Source organism: Ochotona princeps, chromosome 14 (assembly GCF_030435755.1).
Source record: "Ochotona princeps isolate mOchPri1 chromosome 14, mOchPri1.hap1, whole genome shotgun sequence".
Lineage (NCBI taxonomy): Eukaryota > Metazoa > Chordata > Mammalia > Lagomorpha > Ochotonidae > Ochotona > Ochotona princeps.
The window spans coordinates 41828922-41844580 of NC_080845.1; the positions used below are offsets into that span (position 1 = coordinate 41828922).

At 40.8% G+C, this 15659-nt stretch overlaps 1 protein-coding gene across 1 annotated transcript; it reads left to right on the forward strand.

The window, feature by feature from the left end:
- The first annotated feature begins 2608 nt into the window (after positions 1-2608).
- Positions 2609-3181, forward strand: LOC101533081 (interferon alpha-1/13-like). The gene has a single exon (XM_004581235.2). It carries the CDS (start codon positions 2609-2611, stop codon positions 3179-3181), a length of 573 nt encoding a protein of 190 aa, XP_004581292.2.
- Positions 3182-15659: the final 12478 nt, after the last annotated feature.

Sequence of the window (15659 nt, forward strand, 5' to 3'; positions counted from 1 at the left end):
GGGATAGAAACCCTGTACATTTCTCAGGACCAGCTGCCATTTCTTTCTGTTCCCATTAACTGGAATGCAAGAGTAATGATGTTTGCTTTCTAGGAATAAGGAAGTAAGGTCAAGGAGCACCCGATGTCAAGCATGCCATAAAGGGTGATTTCATAGCCCATTCCCTGTGGCATAATTGACATTCAAAAAGGTGACAGTTTCCTTATACTTGAGAAAAATCAATGGAATTTGAATTCTAAAAACTCATCAGGAAACCTAAATTTAATGCAAAATTACAAAATGAATATTGTCACAGCAAAATATTTTCATTGAATACCATATTATTTCCAAGTGTGTTATAGTTTACTAGCAGGTGAGAAATCTTACAGATCATAATTGTTCATGGTATCCCTAAATTCAGCAATATACAAGAAAAAGTTACTCTTTTCATGTTTATTTTTATTTGATGAGGTTTTTTTGTATATCATATGAGATATTGACACTGAGTTGACAAAACATGGCATAATGTATGTAAGATCAATGCTACAGACCTGTGGAGAAAAGATGCCCGAGTCTGAAGGATTTTCTAAGGATTGCTAGATATTCAAGTCACATTCTGAGAATTGGTCTCAGAATGTGAATGATCAAGTGAAAATTATGTATTTTTGATTCTCAACAGTTTTAACCTTGTTGTGGCCTTTGAGAAATGCACAGATTTTATTATTTAGTTTTACTGAAGAAAATGAACACATTGATAATTATGTCAAGTACTGAAGACAAAAATGTTGATAACATCTAGTTGAATAGCAATAGTAATGGACATTAAATATTTTGGCATATGAAGCAAGAATGACAGTTAAGTTGACAAAACAAAGTTAAGGAAATATTTTTTCAATAGCATGTAGCAGTTTTGAATGATTGCTGAATATTTCATTACATTGACTTTCATAATTTTCATAAATTGTTAATCTACATAAGGATGTAAAACATTTTAATATATGTGATAAATTAGTTGAGTTCAAGTTACCTCTGCAAATTTTGTTATATGGTCAGTGATTTCAAAATCAAATTTTAAGGTCTGGCCTGATTGCTCAATGGATAAATTTTCACCTTGTAAGTGCCAGGATCCCATATGGGCTCCAATTTGATGCCAGTTGCTTCACTTCCCATACAGCTCCTTGCTTGAGGCATGGGAAACCAGCAGAGAATGGCCCAAAACCTTGGAACGCTACACTTACATGGGAGACCTGGAAGACACTCCTGGTTCTTGGCTTCAGATCAGTTCAGTTCCAGCTGCTGTAGCCATTTAGTCATTTAGAGCCAGCAAATGGACAATTTTTCTGTCTCTCCTCTTAGTAGATCTGATCTAATTTTCCAATGAAGAGTAAATAAATTTGATAATCTTCTACATTGTTGGGAGATACCTCAGTAGCAGTATGATGGACATGTGAAAATCGACAAAAGACACCCATTGTAAGACTAGAAGAGAGAACGTTGGGAGGGAAAGGAGCTTGGGGAGGGAGAAGGGAGACCCCAATGCCTATTAAACTGTCATAAAATAAATTAAAAAAAAAAAAGAAAAGAAAAGAGGCCAGGTGTGGTAGTCTAACAGCAGAAGTCCTTGCCTTGAATGCACTGGGATTGCATATGAGTGGCAGTTTACTAATCCCAGCAGCCCCACTTCTCATCAGGCTCCCTATTGTGACCTGGGAAAGCAGTGGAGGATGGCCCAAAGCCTTTGGACTCTGAATACTATGGGACATGCAAAAGAGGCTCCTGGCTCCTGACTTTGGATCGGCTCAGCACTGGTCATTATGGAAGATCTTCCTATCTGTCTCTGCTCTTCTCTGTATTTCTTACTAGTGCAAATAAATTAGATCTTTCAAAAAATTAAGGTTTAAACTGAGCTTGTAGCTATCATTTAACCTCAAATCCTTAACCTCAAACTGAATAAAAATATTAAGTTACATATTTAGATGTACATAAACAGATATTAAACATAGTTCCATCACTAAATTTAAGAGGGTTAGACTTTGGGCCTCACAATGAAGACAACAGTTGAGATGCTCATGTTCACATCAAAGTACTTGGGTTCCAATCCCAACTCCTGCTCAAATTTCAACCTGTTGCCAATGCAGAAGCCACATGTAGTAAGTTATGTCTCGAATAATTAAAAGTCTTGTCACCTAAAAGGAATTTTTTCCGGCTTCCACTTTCTCAATTTCAGCAGAAACAGTAACATTCACGTAGGCATTTAGTGAGTAAACCAATTAATGGGAATTCCCCTCTTTGTCCTTCAATATTCATTATCATCAACAAATAAAAGCGCAAAAAGCAAAGCGAAGAAAAAATAACCCGAATGTTAAGTTAAACAGTTTCTGAATCAGCACACTGGGCAGAAGGGAAGAGGCAATAATGGAAAAAGGGGGTTGAAGAGTGGTCAGAACCAACGTCAGGAGTGCAGAAGAAAAGCACAAAGAGAAGTGGAAAGTAAGGGGTGGCATTCAGAAATGGAAAGTAGCACATCCCCTATTTTAGGCAGTTGAATGAAGCAGGGTCTTCACAGAACAAGGAGGCCAAGGGACAGAGTCACCCACCTTCTCCAATCAAGCCACATCTGCAAAACCAAATGGCCTTGTCATTGTCTTTTATGCTGGTCCTGGCGCTGCTCAGCTGCAAGGCAGCCTTCTCTCTCAACTGTAGTTTGCCTCAGTCTCACAGCGACGAGAACAAGAAGACCTTGAAAAATCTGCGAGAAATGAAGAAGGTGTTGGACTCCTCCTGCATACAAGACGTTCATGATTTTGGGTTACCCCAGGAGGTGTTTGAAGAACCCCAGGTTCTGAATGAGCAAACCATCGCTCTAGTCTCTCAGATGATCGAGGAGGTCTTTACGCTGTTCTGCAAAGGACGCTCATCTCCTCCCTGGGACAAGGCCATCTTGCGTGATCTGCTGTGCTCTAGACTCTTCCGGCAGCTAAATGACCTGGCACCCTGTGTGATGCAGGAAGTGGAGATGAAAGAGACAACTCCAACAGAGACTCCTTCTGAACGTGCTGTGCAGAAATACTTTGCAAATATCCGTCGCTATCTGACCAAGAAGAAATACAGTCTCTGTGCCTGGGAGATTGTCAGAATGGAAGTTTTGAGAGCCATGTCTTTTTCAGTATGCATGCAAAACAGGTTAAAAAAAAAGGAATAAGCTATGATTCAATATAAAAATCACTGTCATTCTCTAATACACAATGCAGCATTTGGTGAAGTGCTACCATTTCAAAGGTCGTGTTTCTTGTACCGATGATGTGAATTCAACCAATTTGTCAGACATTTTAAGGATTAGTAAGACACATAGAAATGAGAATAATCATGTTCAGATGACTGTACCGATATCTATTTGTGTATCTAGTCAAATATTTATTTGTTTATTTATGAGATTTAAATTATTTTGCCACATGCTTAACAATATAATAAAGTATATTTGACATATCCAGTTGTTTATTATTTTATTTTGAGCATTGAAGTTTTACTCTGCCAAACACATAATATTGTGCTATCACATCCATAGCTATTTTTCAATATTAAGAAAATGTCTAATACAACTAATTTACCTGCCAAAATGGTATTTAAACTATTCTGAAAATTCATTTTTCCTCCAGTGATTTTGCCTCTCGTCCATAGGGTATATTGGTGAACAGCACCCATATACAAATGTATATCTGTTGTCTTTTAGCATTGATTTTTGCCTAGAAAAAAGACCCAAATCAATAACCACACTGATCACCAATGATGGGAAAAATTAGAATGGGAGAAATGAACAATAATCAAGTACTCTTAGTTACCAGTAGACCGAGGCTGTTTAGGAGATGAAAATCCAAGCAGCGCCATCCTCACAAAGCTGCCTGATGCACATCAAAATGAAAATATTCATTGCAGGTGGGATAGATTAGCATTCACAAAGAATGAGCTTGCTGCAGGTTCACTTCTGGCCACTGAAAGCTCAACCATGGAGGCCATCTTGAGGAAAAAGAACAGAAGGAAAGAAAACTCAAACTGAATTGTGAGGATATTCAAATTTTGCAGACAAAACGTCACAGAGGAATCTGAAATAGAATAGCACAACATGGGAGGGATAGCAGTGCACTAAATAAAATAACTTGCTCCAAACAGCAATCAGTGGAAAATAAATGGCAAGCAGCAGGAAATTAAATGGCAATAACAACCTGAGTTTGCAATGATTTTTAGAATGAATGACCAGAAACCACATTAGAGTAGATCAAGATATGAATAAGAAAGGCTAGTCATAACACAAACAGAAAGTAGTTTTGAGAGTTTGGCCTTCTACAGTGAAGGGAACAAATAGGATTGTCCCATGAAAGAGTATGTAGTATTTTTCTCTCCGATGTTTGCTTTTTCAAACATTTGTGTTACATCAGGGTTCATAGGTGGAGCATATTGGAAAATCATATTAGCATTTCTAAAATTGTACTTACTCTAATTAATGCCATATTTAAGGTTAGTAATGATAATTTTATTTGAATTAATATATGAATACTAGTAGTGTTAATTGTGTTGCATAACAGAAAGCTGTTCTGTAGATTCAAACCGGTCACCATAAGGCTACAATGGGAAAGCAGGAGAAGCTGGAGGCCTTGGTGGGCACTAAACTGGCAGGATCAATAAACAGAAATCACCATAGAGTATGTGGAAGAGTGAATAAAAGAGAGAAAATCCCATGACTGTCTTATCATCTGAAGACTCTGATTCCCTTTTTCTTCTTTGTGGTATTGAGAACTGCAGGGCTTTCCATTCAACTACACCTATGTAAATGCAATGACAGCTTTATGGGAATGCTAAATAGAGGAAAACGGTTGAGTCAAAAAGTATGGAAAATAATCTTCCATAAGCTTTAAGCTTTCCTTTTCACATTGCAACTTTGGTTCTAGCCTCAAGGTGAAAGAGAAAGCAATTCAGAAGCACTAAGAGAACTTTTTTTTTTAAGAAGCACTTGAAATAATATATCTAGCAATCCGTAAAGGAAAGCAGGCTGATTTTGTCTGACACCATAGCCTGGGCTGTACTGCCTCCATTTCCATGTGAGAAAGAAAACTATGAGTCAATGCCCTCAGCTAGTGGTCACAAAATCTGATGAAATATATTGATCAACAAAAATGATAAACAAAATTTTTTAATGGCTAAAAATCCTGGGGCAGTGCTGTAGTGCAACAAGCTAATTCTCTACCCTGTGGCTATAGCATCCTATACGAGTGCCAGTTCATATCCCTAACGTTCCAATTCCCATTTAGCTTTCTGTTAATTGCCTCGGAGGATTGCAGGGAATGGCTCAAGTCCTTGGGATTCCACACCCACGTTGGAGACCTGGAAGAAGCTCCTGGCTGCTGGCTCCAGATCATCTCAAATTGAGCTTTCAGTGGCCATTTGTGGAGTGAACCAGTACATGAAAGACCTTTTCCATCTGTTTCTTCTTCTGTCTGTGAATCTTCCCTTCAATTAAAAATAAATCTCCTTGGGCCCGGCGGCGTGGCCTAGCGGCTAAAGTCCTCACCTTGAAAGCCCCGGGATCCCATATGGGCACCGGTTCTAATCCCGGCAGCTCCACTTCCCATCCAGCTCCCTGCTTGTGGCCTGGGAAAGCAGTCGAGGACGGCCCAATGCATTGGGACACTGCACCCGCGTGGGAGACCCGGAAGAGGTTCCTGGTTCCTGGCTTCGGATCGGCGCGCATCGGCCCGTTGCGGCTCACTTGGGGAGTGAATCATCGGACGGAAGATCTTCCTCTCTGTCTGTCCTCCTCTCTGTATATCTGACTTTGCAATAAAAATAAATCTTTAAAAAATAAATAAATAAATAAATAAATCTCCTTTTATATAGATTAAAATCATTTGTAGGTACATGAACCAAGAAACCCAAACAGCAATAGTGACTTGTGTATAGTTCAGATATAGAAGGAAACTTACCAATTAAGATGCAAATCCAGAACATGAAACTTGAAAATTCACTGTTTTCATTCTGATAATGCTCTATTCAGGCTTAGTTTCTCTCAATCTGCTTTCTCATAAATAGAATTAGTTCAGAAAGTCTTTTAAGGTATATGTTAGAAGAACAGACATTTTAAAGTGCTCAGCAAGATAGCTTATTTACAGTCATAATTCACAATATTGTAACTGTTTTACATTTCTGAGATACTAGCTTTTTTTCTCTAAATTCTTGGGAACCACATCCCAACATTTCAGTAACTGACAATGCATCAGTGGAGGCAGCCAAAACCCCAAAATGCTGTCACGAATTCCAGAGAGCCTGAGAAACTGTCACTCCTCACAGGCATCATGTGTCCTGTTAATATGCATCAGGACATGATGCCTTGTGTAAACATCTAAAAGAGACACATATACACATCTAGATGAGGTGCAGAAAACGGAGGATGGATGGTCACCGATTCTGGCACCTAACACTCACCCTAACCCTCACGCTCAGCTTTCCAGGAGCTGTCCCCACATCATCAGGATGTCCTTCCTTTCTGTGGTTGAATTGCCCATGAGGCCCTGTCTCATTCACTCCCTTCACCTTACTGCCCGTTCACACAGCCACCCACTGTTCTGCGGTTTCAGTTGGATGGCTTTCCTAGACAGCAAGTAGAAAGCAGCAGCTTAACAAAGTTTCTGAGCTTTGCAAAAACGTATTCGAGAGAGACTCTGCTCCCTTCCACTGCATATGATGTAAAAGCCACTGCCACTAAAGGAAACAGAAAGAGCTGGGTTTCTCTGTGGGCCACTGACATCATCTCAGGGAAAGACAGCACCCTGGGGCCAAGTGTGACAAACCAAGATTGGAGGGCAGAATTCTGAGCAATGCGGAAATCCTACCTCTGAATGGCAATTAATATTCATGCAGAAAAAATGCCGGCTCTTGGAAAGAACTGATTTCAGTGCTTGCGTGGGCCTCTGTCCTTACTCTTTCACCATTCAAAAGAAAAAAAAAAAGAAACTTTGGTCTTTGTCAGGGTATGGACTTTGGGAGACCTGTGAGACACAGCAATCGTAGAGAAACAGAAAGGTGTGGTCCCTGCCTCTACTTCCCTGTGTAGACCACATCATCCCCAGCCTTGGTCCCTCAATGTCCTGTGCGAGAGCAAGGAAAGGGAGAGCTGTGAGTCTGAGCATGGAACTCCGTGCTGTTCGGAAGGCAGTCAGTTCCATTGTGCGTCAACGTCTGCAGTACAATCTTCATTTCACAGATTCATTTCTAGCATCAGACTTTTTAACCACTAGACCTGATACCTTCACTGTCACTGTGGGTTTGCTCTTCCACTGAGTAACAATGCTGCCTAGGTAGAGAAGTCCCAGGAAAGCTTAGCAACATCCATGTGCAAGGTCATTGGTTCCTGAGAGCTAGGGAAGTCTTTCATTCAATGTATCTGGTTTTTCAAATTATTGTTTTAAAATTTATTTATCCTTTTTGGAAAGGCAGCTCTACAGAGTGAAGAAGAGAACGAGAGACCAAGACAAAGATCTTCTCTTTGCTGGCTCACTCCACAAGTAGCTGCAAGCAGCAGAAGTGAGCAGACCTGAAGTGGAACCAGGAGCGTCTCTGGGTCTCCCACGTAGGTGCAGTGCTCCAAGGCCTTGAGACATCCTGCACTGCCCTCCCAGCTACTAGCAGAGAGCTGGATAGAACTGGAGCGAATTTTCAATCCATATTAGATCTTGGTAGTTGCAAGGCAAGGATTGCGTCACTAAGCGATCATGATAGATCCAAATGTTTCTACTTTCATACAGACATTGAATCGTTTCTGTAGACAGCACCACACGTTCGTTGGCATACTGCACCAGGTCCTAAGTACTATGTTTTTAAAAGCTTGACTTTTATTCATTTGAACCACTGAATCACAGTTAGAGAGGGAGAAACAGAAGTACCATCTGCTGGTTCCCTCACTAAATGGTCATTGACCAGAAGTCCATGAACAATATGGTAAATATGGTGTCGGTATTCAAAAGTTATTTTACATTGTTTATTGAATTTTTTTTTTTTACTATTCAAGCCTCTGACATTTGTTTATTCTTTATCATGAAACTTCAAGCCAAATTCTGCAATTAATATTTATCAATATAAAATATGAGTGGCAGAATTAATTTAATTTACAACTACATTCAAGTTATACTTAAAATTCACTCTCCCAGGTCCGGCACGATGGCCTAGCGACTAAAGTTCTCTCCTTGAACGTCCGGTGTTGGAGACCTGGAAGAGCTCCTGGCTTCTGACTTCAGATCAGCTCAGCTCCAGCCGTTGCAGTCACTTGGGGAGTGAACCATCAGACAGAAGATCTTCCTCTTTGTCTCTCCTCCTGCCTGTACATCTGGCTTTCCAATAAAAATAAATAAATCTTTAAAAAAAATTCACTTTCCCCACTGACGTAACATGAGTTACTGAGGATATAGAGTTATTGAGGATATAGAGATGAATGGTACACATATAGTTCAGCCGCCCTTTGGCTTCTCTTTTTTGTGGGGAAAGGAATGACAATCAGCAACAGCACTTATTGTTGGCTATGGGAAGTATTACAAGAAAAAGGAACAGTGAAATTATTTTAGTTGATCGTGGACTACAGTCTTCGAGAGTGGAACATAAGAGCAGGGCCATCCTCCAAAAGTTGCCTGGAACACATTGAAGTGCAATCATTCATTATCAGTTGGATGTATGAGCATGTAGCTTACAATGAATGCAACTGCTAAAGGTTTACTTGTGGCTATCAAAAGCTCAATCGTGGCAATCGTTGTGGGAAGAAAGTGTAGGCGGAGAAAGCAACCCAAACTTGATTGTGAGAACATTCAAGTTTTGCAGGGTAGACCAAATCAGAGAAAAAAAATAAAGCGAAATATCCCAATATGGGAAAGAGAAAAGGGAATGATAAAAGTCTACCAAGAAAATACAATTTTTGTTTTGAATGAGACAGAGAATTTATGAAATTGGTATATAGAATTTCTCATTACATTACAAAATTAGATGGCAATGCCAATTGGAGTTTTTATTGATTTTTAGGATTAATTACAAAAAATTACATTAGAGTGGGTCAATACATGAATAACAAATTTAGTCATAAGACATATAGAAGGTAAATGTTAAGGATTATTTTTGTTTGAAAGCAGAGTCACAGAGAGAAGAGACAGAGAGAGATCTTCCATGCATTGATTCACTCTACAAATGACTGCAATGGCGAGCTGAGCTGGTTCTTAGCTAAAGCTTGGAGCTTCTCCATGTGTCCCACGTGGGTATAGGGGCCCAAGGGCTTGAGCTATTCTATGCTTCCTTCCCAGGACATAAACAGGGAGCTGGCTTAGATATGGAGCAGCACTGATGCAAACTGGCACCCATAAGGGATGCTGGTGCCACAGGATGATTAGCCCATTATGCCAAGGCCCTGGACCCTAGAAGATAATTTTTGAGGCTTACCTTCTGATGTGGAAGGAACAAGCAGAGCTTGTGTCAGGAAAGAGTGTATATTGATTTTTTTGTTTCTAGTTTTGAAATATTTATGAAAGGATAGGCATCACAGATTTAGTGCAGTGAATCAAATTAATATCTTGACTATTGTACTTATTTTAATTAGTGACATATTAAATGATTTGCAATGATAATTTTATTAGGATATATATATGTATAGATCATAAATATATATAGTATGACATCTGAAAGAGTAGATGCACATCTAAACGAAGTAAAGAAGCTAGATGATGCACATTCATGGATTATGGAACTTGTGCATAACCTCCTTGCTCTTACTGTTTCATGACCTATTCGTCAGCATCACAATTTCCATCTTCTCTGCTGTAGAATTCTCTGTGGGACTTTAGTCATTCACTCCCTTTACCTTCCTCCCCAGTCACACACATGGCTTCTCTTTTCTGCTCTGGTTTCAGCTTCAAGGTTTCCCTAGAGAGCGGAAAACCACACATAGAAGGCGGCAGCTTAACATGGTTCTGAGTTTTATGGAAACAACTGCAGGAGGGATGCTCCTTAGTTCTGCTGCAGCTAAAGGAAACAGAATGCAAGTTTGGGTACAAGTGTTGGGTTACTGGCATCATCTCAAGGAAGACAGCCAAAGGTGACAGAGGTAGCAACCAAAACTGGAGGATAAGATTCTGTGCTAAGTGGAAATCTTTCCTCTGAAAATTGAAAATCATGCTGTAATGATGTTAGTTCTTGATAAGAACTGATTTAAATGTGTAACTAAGCCTCTTTCTTTAGCCTTACATCTATTACAAAAACAAGTCTCTGGTGTTGGTCAAGGCACGAACTCTATAAGATCTGGATTTATAGAAGGAGAGAAACATGTGTTTCCTGTCTGTATGTCACCGTAGGTTGACCCATTATCACCCCTCTCCAAGTTCTGTTGGATTACAAGAGAAGGAAGAGCTGCCAGTCATGGAACTCAATGCTAATTAAAGAATCATTTCCATTATGTATCACTTTCAATAGTGCAATTACTTTATCAAAGATTCATTTCTCTTTTTTTTAATTTCTTTTTTTATTTTTTATTTATTTTTTTATTAAGAAGTGAGCCTCCTACTTTGTGTTTCATAAAATCTACCACCACCACCCAAACACAGCCTGGCTCCCAGCACTCACAGACCTTTTAGACCCACAGTCACCTGCCTTCACCGCACCTTTCCTGAAGAACAAGCTCCCCACTCAAGCATGCTCCTCCATGGGCACATTGGTTCCCCAGGCCAGCAAGCGCCTGGTGTAGCCTCTGCCTTCCTGAGCACTATCACTGTTCTCTTCTTCTGGGAAGATTTATTTTATTTTTATTGGAAAGGCACATGTACAGGCAGGAGAGACAGAGAGGAAGATCTTCATCCATTGATTCACTCCCCAAGGGGCCGCAATAGCTGGAGCTGAGCCAATCCGAAGCCAGGAGCCAGGAGCTCTTCTGGGTCTCCCACACAGGTTCAGAATCCCAAGGCTTTGGGCCGTCCTCAACTGCTTTCCCAGGCCACAAGCAGGGAGCTGGATGGGAGGTGGGGCTGCCGGGATTAGAATTGGCACCCGTATGGGATCCTGGCACGTTCAAGGTGAGGACTTTAGCCTCTAGTCACTCATAAAGCAGAGTGAGAATTGCCGAGGCAGAAGGGAGGGTTTGGTACTTGCAGATGAGCTTTTGGAGTCTTGTCCAGTTTTACACTCAACATTTGCATTTCTTGCTCTCCCAATTGGGATTGACAGGGGCCTTTGGTAGATTTTAATAGCTCACCAGAAAAACAAGTCCTGGAGAATGTGTGCACCCCAGAAGAGGTAACCTGTGTAGTGGCGGATCACAGGCTCAAGCACTGAAGTTCAAAAAGAAAATATTGTTGGTGATGTGTTATGTAGCCGTGCCTGGGGTGTTTGTGTCTGTGCTGAACCTGTGGAGGTTCTGCTTCTTGCCATGCTTTGCTCGATAATACATTAGCAATTTTTGACGGCTTGCATTGTATTAGGAATTATTGATAATCCCGATATGATCTAAAGTAGATGTGAGAAGTGCTTATAACCAAGTAGTACTTGTTGTTTGTAGAAAGGATTTGAATATGCTTGGATTGCAGTGAACGTAAGGAATCCCAGCATCAAATCTGAAGGATTCTATATTTTAAAATGTTTATAAAAGGTGAACAAATTCATGTATTTCATGGTACAGATTTAGGAACATAATGATACTTCTCACCCTACTCATCTTTCTGCCTGCCTTCCTCATTCACCCTTTTCCTTTCTGATTTATTTTTAAAGTTTTACAGTGACACAAATTCAGTTCCCCTCATAAGCACAAGGTTAACACTCCATTAGGTAAGGAATTAGCAAACAAATAAATCACAAATCAATATAGAGTATAGTCAAAATCTGCAAGTAATCAAACTTCAAAATGTCATTTCACTCACATAGAATACATTTTTGTACTCTGTGTTTTAGGTACCACAGATGAGAGGGAACATTTGGTATTTCTCTTTCCGTGACTGGCTTATTTCACTATGCATAATGTTTTCCAGTTTCATCCCATTTTGCTGCAAACAACACCCCCCAGGGATTCTGAAAGATCACTGCATATGAACAGATGTAAATCCATTTTAAGCACTTGGTTCATGAAACAGTACAAGCTTGAAACAAACAAGCTTTTCAGGGAGGCCAGGCAGGCTGAAGCTTCAGGGCAGAGTTGCAGTTTGAGTCCAAAGACTGTTTAGTCCTTCCTTCCATTTGAGAGGCCAGTCTTTGATCAGTCAACTGACTGCATGAGGTCCATCCATGTTTTGGAGGATAATTTGCTTTATTCAACTATATGTTTTGGTTTCATCTCAAATACATTACTACATAAACTTCTAAAAATGATTGGTGAAATATCTGGCTGATGTGGCTTAGCCTTGTTGATATAAAATTAACCACCACGTAGCCCCATCTCCTCAATTGACGTCTAGCATTTTCCCACCCTTTCATGGCTGATTATGCATTTACTACATATTAGTTTATTTTTCTTATTTTTTTTTCATTTTCTGGGTCAATAAATGTCAAGACCAGATTACATGCCATTACCTTTCTGGCAAAATTTCATTTTTTTTTGGTGTTCTGTTTTATATGAAAACAGTATAAATTTGCATAGTCTATAAAGTCATCACCATCTTTTAAAAATAATATAAACACTTTTCATGATTTTTTTTTTTGCGGTCCTGTGGTTACTAGGAAGCAGTCATCTCCTCCGAGTGGTGAGGATGCTACCCATGCCTTCTGTTAGAATACTTTGCCTCAATTTCTGGTTCCAGCTCTTGACTCCAGTGTTCTGCAAGCATAGACCTTTGGAGGCAGCTATGATGGCTCAAGTAATCAGGAACACATTACCACACACGCAGGAAGCCTGGACTGCACTCCCAGGTTCAGCTCCAACCCAGCCACTCCCATTGCATGGATATGGGAAAGGAAATCGTGGATGGGGGCATTTTCCTCTCATTTTTTTCTCCTTGTCTCACAAATAAATAAATTGGATAAAAATCTGATCCCCTCATATTCTTCATAACTACATTTTGATATTACTATTATAGATCCACTTAACTGTCTACTAGAGATAAGTATGCCAAGATTTCTTCTTTTCTTTAGTGTTATTACTGATGCATTCTACTATTTAAATTCATGTTTCACCCATGAGGCAGATCGTCTGTTTCGTGAAAATCACAGGCCTCTGGCTAGGTACAGTCAATGCAACTGCAATGAGGCAAATAATACAGAACAATTCCTTTAAAACATGGAGAGTGAAACTGAATTCAGGATATTTTCCTTCCTTTTACACTATAATAAGCTAAAGAGTAGAAAAGAACCAGCAAATGGATATAATGAAAGTATCAAAATGACAAAGACCATGTTCTTTGCTTTAAAGCAGTTAATACAGAATATGACAAAAGTGAATTGGAATAAAGCAGACATTTTACAATTGTGGCGTTTCCCCTTGTTTATACTCAAGTGGAGCTGTGACCTTCCGACTTTTTACTTGTTGAATATGATGTTTGGAATGAATGAGGCCTGTGAATACACAGTGGGTTACAATTATGTCTGTTTCAAAAACTGATGAACTGGAGAGTGTGAGAGGGAAGTTTTGTCTTACCTGACCTGTGTCTACAGAATGCATGAAATCTATTCTTTTTATATGAATTTTAAAATGGAGTTCTGACAGGAAAAAATGATTGTATAAATGAAACATTTCAAAATGCCACTCCCAAAATTGCAATCCAAGGTTGGCTACATCTGAGTCTGAATACACTCCTGTGTGACCCTAGGAAATTTGTATGACTTCAGCTTTCTGTAACATGAAGTAGAGTGTAAAAATAAAGATGTCTTATTAAACATTTTCTTTTCTTTTTATTTTAAAATAAGTTTTATTTTAAAATAATGATCAAAAATTATTTTTTAATCATGGTAGGAAGAATCGAGATTTAGGAAAAATTGGCTGAATTCATTGCTATTTTTTCTTGTTATTCCTGGGGAAAGGGGAGAAAAAAAGGGGGAAACCACTCATGACTCTCCACACATCCCAGTCCCCAGGAATGAGGAACCGCCACCCCGTATCAACCCAGAGTCTCAATGTGTACATATTCTGAGGGTTCTGTCCAAGTGGCTTGGATAGTTCTGAAATGCTGTGGATTTCACTGATCCAAGGATGATGTCACCCTCCCAATGTCCATTGGCTCCATTCATTGAGATTTTTTGCTGTCATTGTTTGTTTGGGATAGTTGTCCAGTTAGTTTTGTTCTTCTTCTGCTACAGCATCAAATGAGCTGCCATATTCTTTTACAACAGGGCCTGTGTCCACTGCTTTACTTTTTTTTATTAAGTAGGGCATGTTCTTGCAGACGAGTACAAGTACCTCGGCCAGGTGTCCTGAACATCTCAGAATTCCCCATCCCTGGAACTCATAAACCCAACACCCACCTCGCAAGTAGGCCCCAGGACCCAGACCAGGTGATCCAAGCCCTGCCAAATCCACCTCCCTGGGGCTCACAAAACCAGCACCCATCTAAAAGGAGAGTCCCAGGATCTGGGCCAAGCGACTCACACTCTACCAGTTCCCCCATCTCCAGGGCTCAGGAACCCATCCGCCACCGCAGGTACACCCCATGACCTGAGTCAAACTACCCAAACCGTGTCCCTGGAACTCATATACCCAATCCCCGCTAGGCCCAGACTGGCATGTCTCGCCTCACCTCAGTGTCCACAGTCTTATTGTTCATCCTGGCCTAGTCTAGTCTGCCCCCTGTTCCAGCTCCTGTTGTTGGGTGATGCAGCCATACCCAGCCCAGCCTGATTGCTGTCCTGGTCCTAATGTGAACTGGCTGGTGTTGGGCCCTATCTGGCTGCTCCTGCTCCCTGCCCTAGTTCTCAGATCTCCCAGTAGGTGTTATATGCTAGCCCAGACTAATGTATCCCCAAACCTGACCCACATGTATTCTGGCTGGTACTGTAACCTGGCATGGTCTGGGCTGCTCCTTGCCTTGCTTCTTGCACTCATCTGCAGGGACTGCATTCCAATGAAGGAGTTTCCCAAGCTCCTCCATCAATTCTCCTCCCAGCGGCAGTTATTGTATTGGGTTATTGGCACAGGTTGACTTTGTCCACGTCCTGACCTGACAAAAACAGTAGCCTTGCTCAACCAGCCACACCCATTATGGTTCTTGTTTGTTGCAGCCCAGCGCTACATGGTCTATACCCAGACACAGCTTTCACATGGTTCAGCAGGAGTCAAGAACTAATCTGGCCTGTTCTACACCCAAACTGGCTCTCACAGGTACCAGCGGTATCTAGAGTCAAGTCCAATCTGTTGCTCCACCATCCCAGTGCACACCCACACTGGTGTAGTCTGTAGCCATGTATAGCACACTCGCTGCCCTTAGTCCTACTCTCATTCTCACCGGTGGGAACCCCAACCCAGCTGGGGCGCCCCCTTGGCTCACGAGCAAGGCCTGACCCCATCCACAGTTCTTGGGCAAGCCAGCAGAGATTGCAGTACCACAGAGATTGCAGAGCCCACATATCCCCCCCTAGATTCTGCTATCAGACCCACTTCTCTCACTCTTGTTCTCCCCTTCAAACCACTTTGAAGGGGAGTCAGTCCCCTACATACATACACATGTCATGGACTTATCAATGGAAGTCCC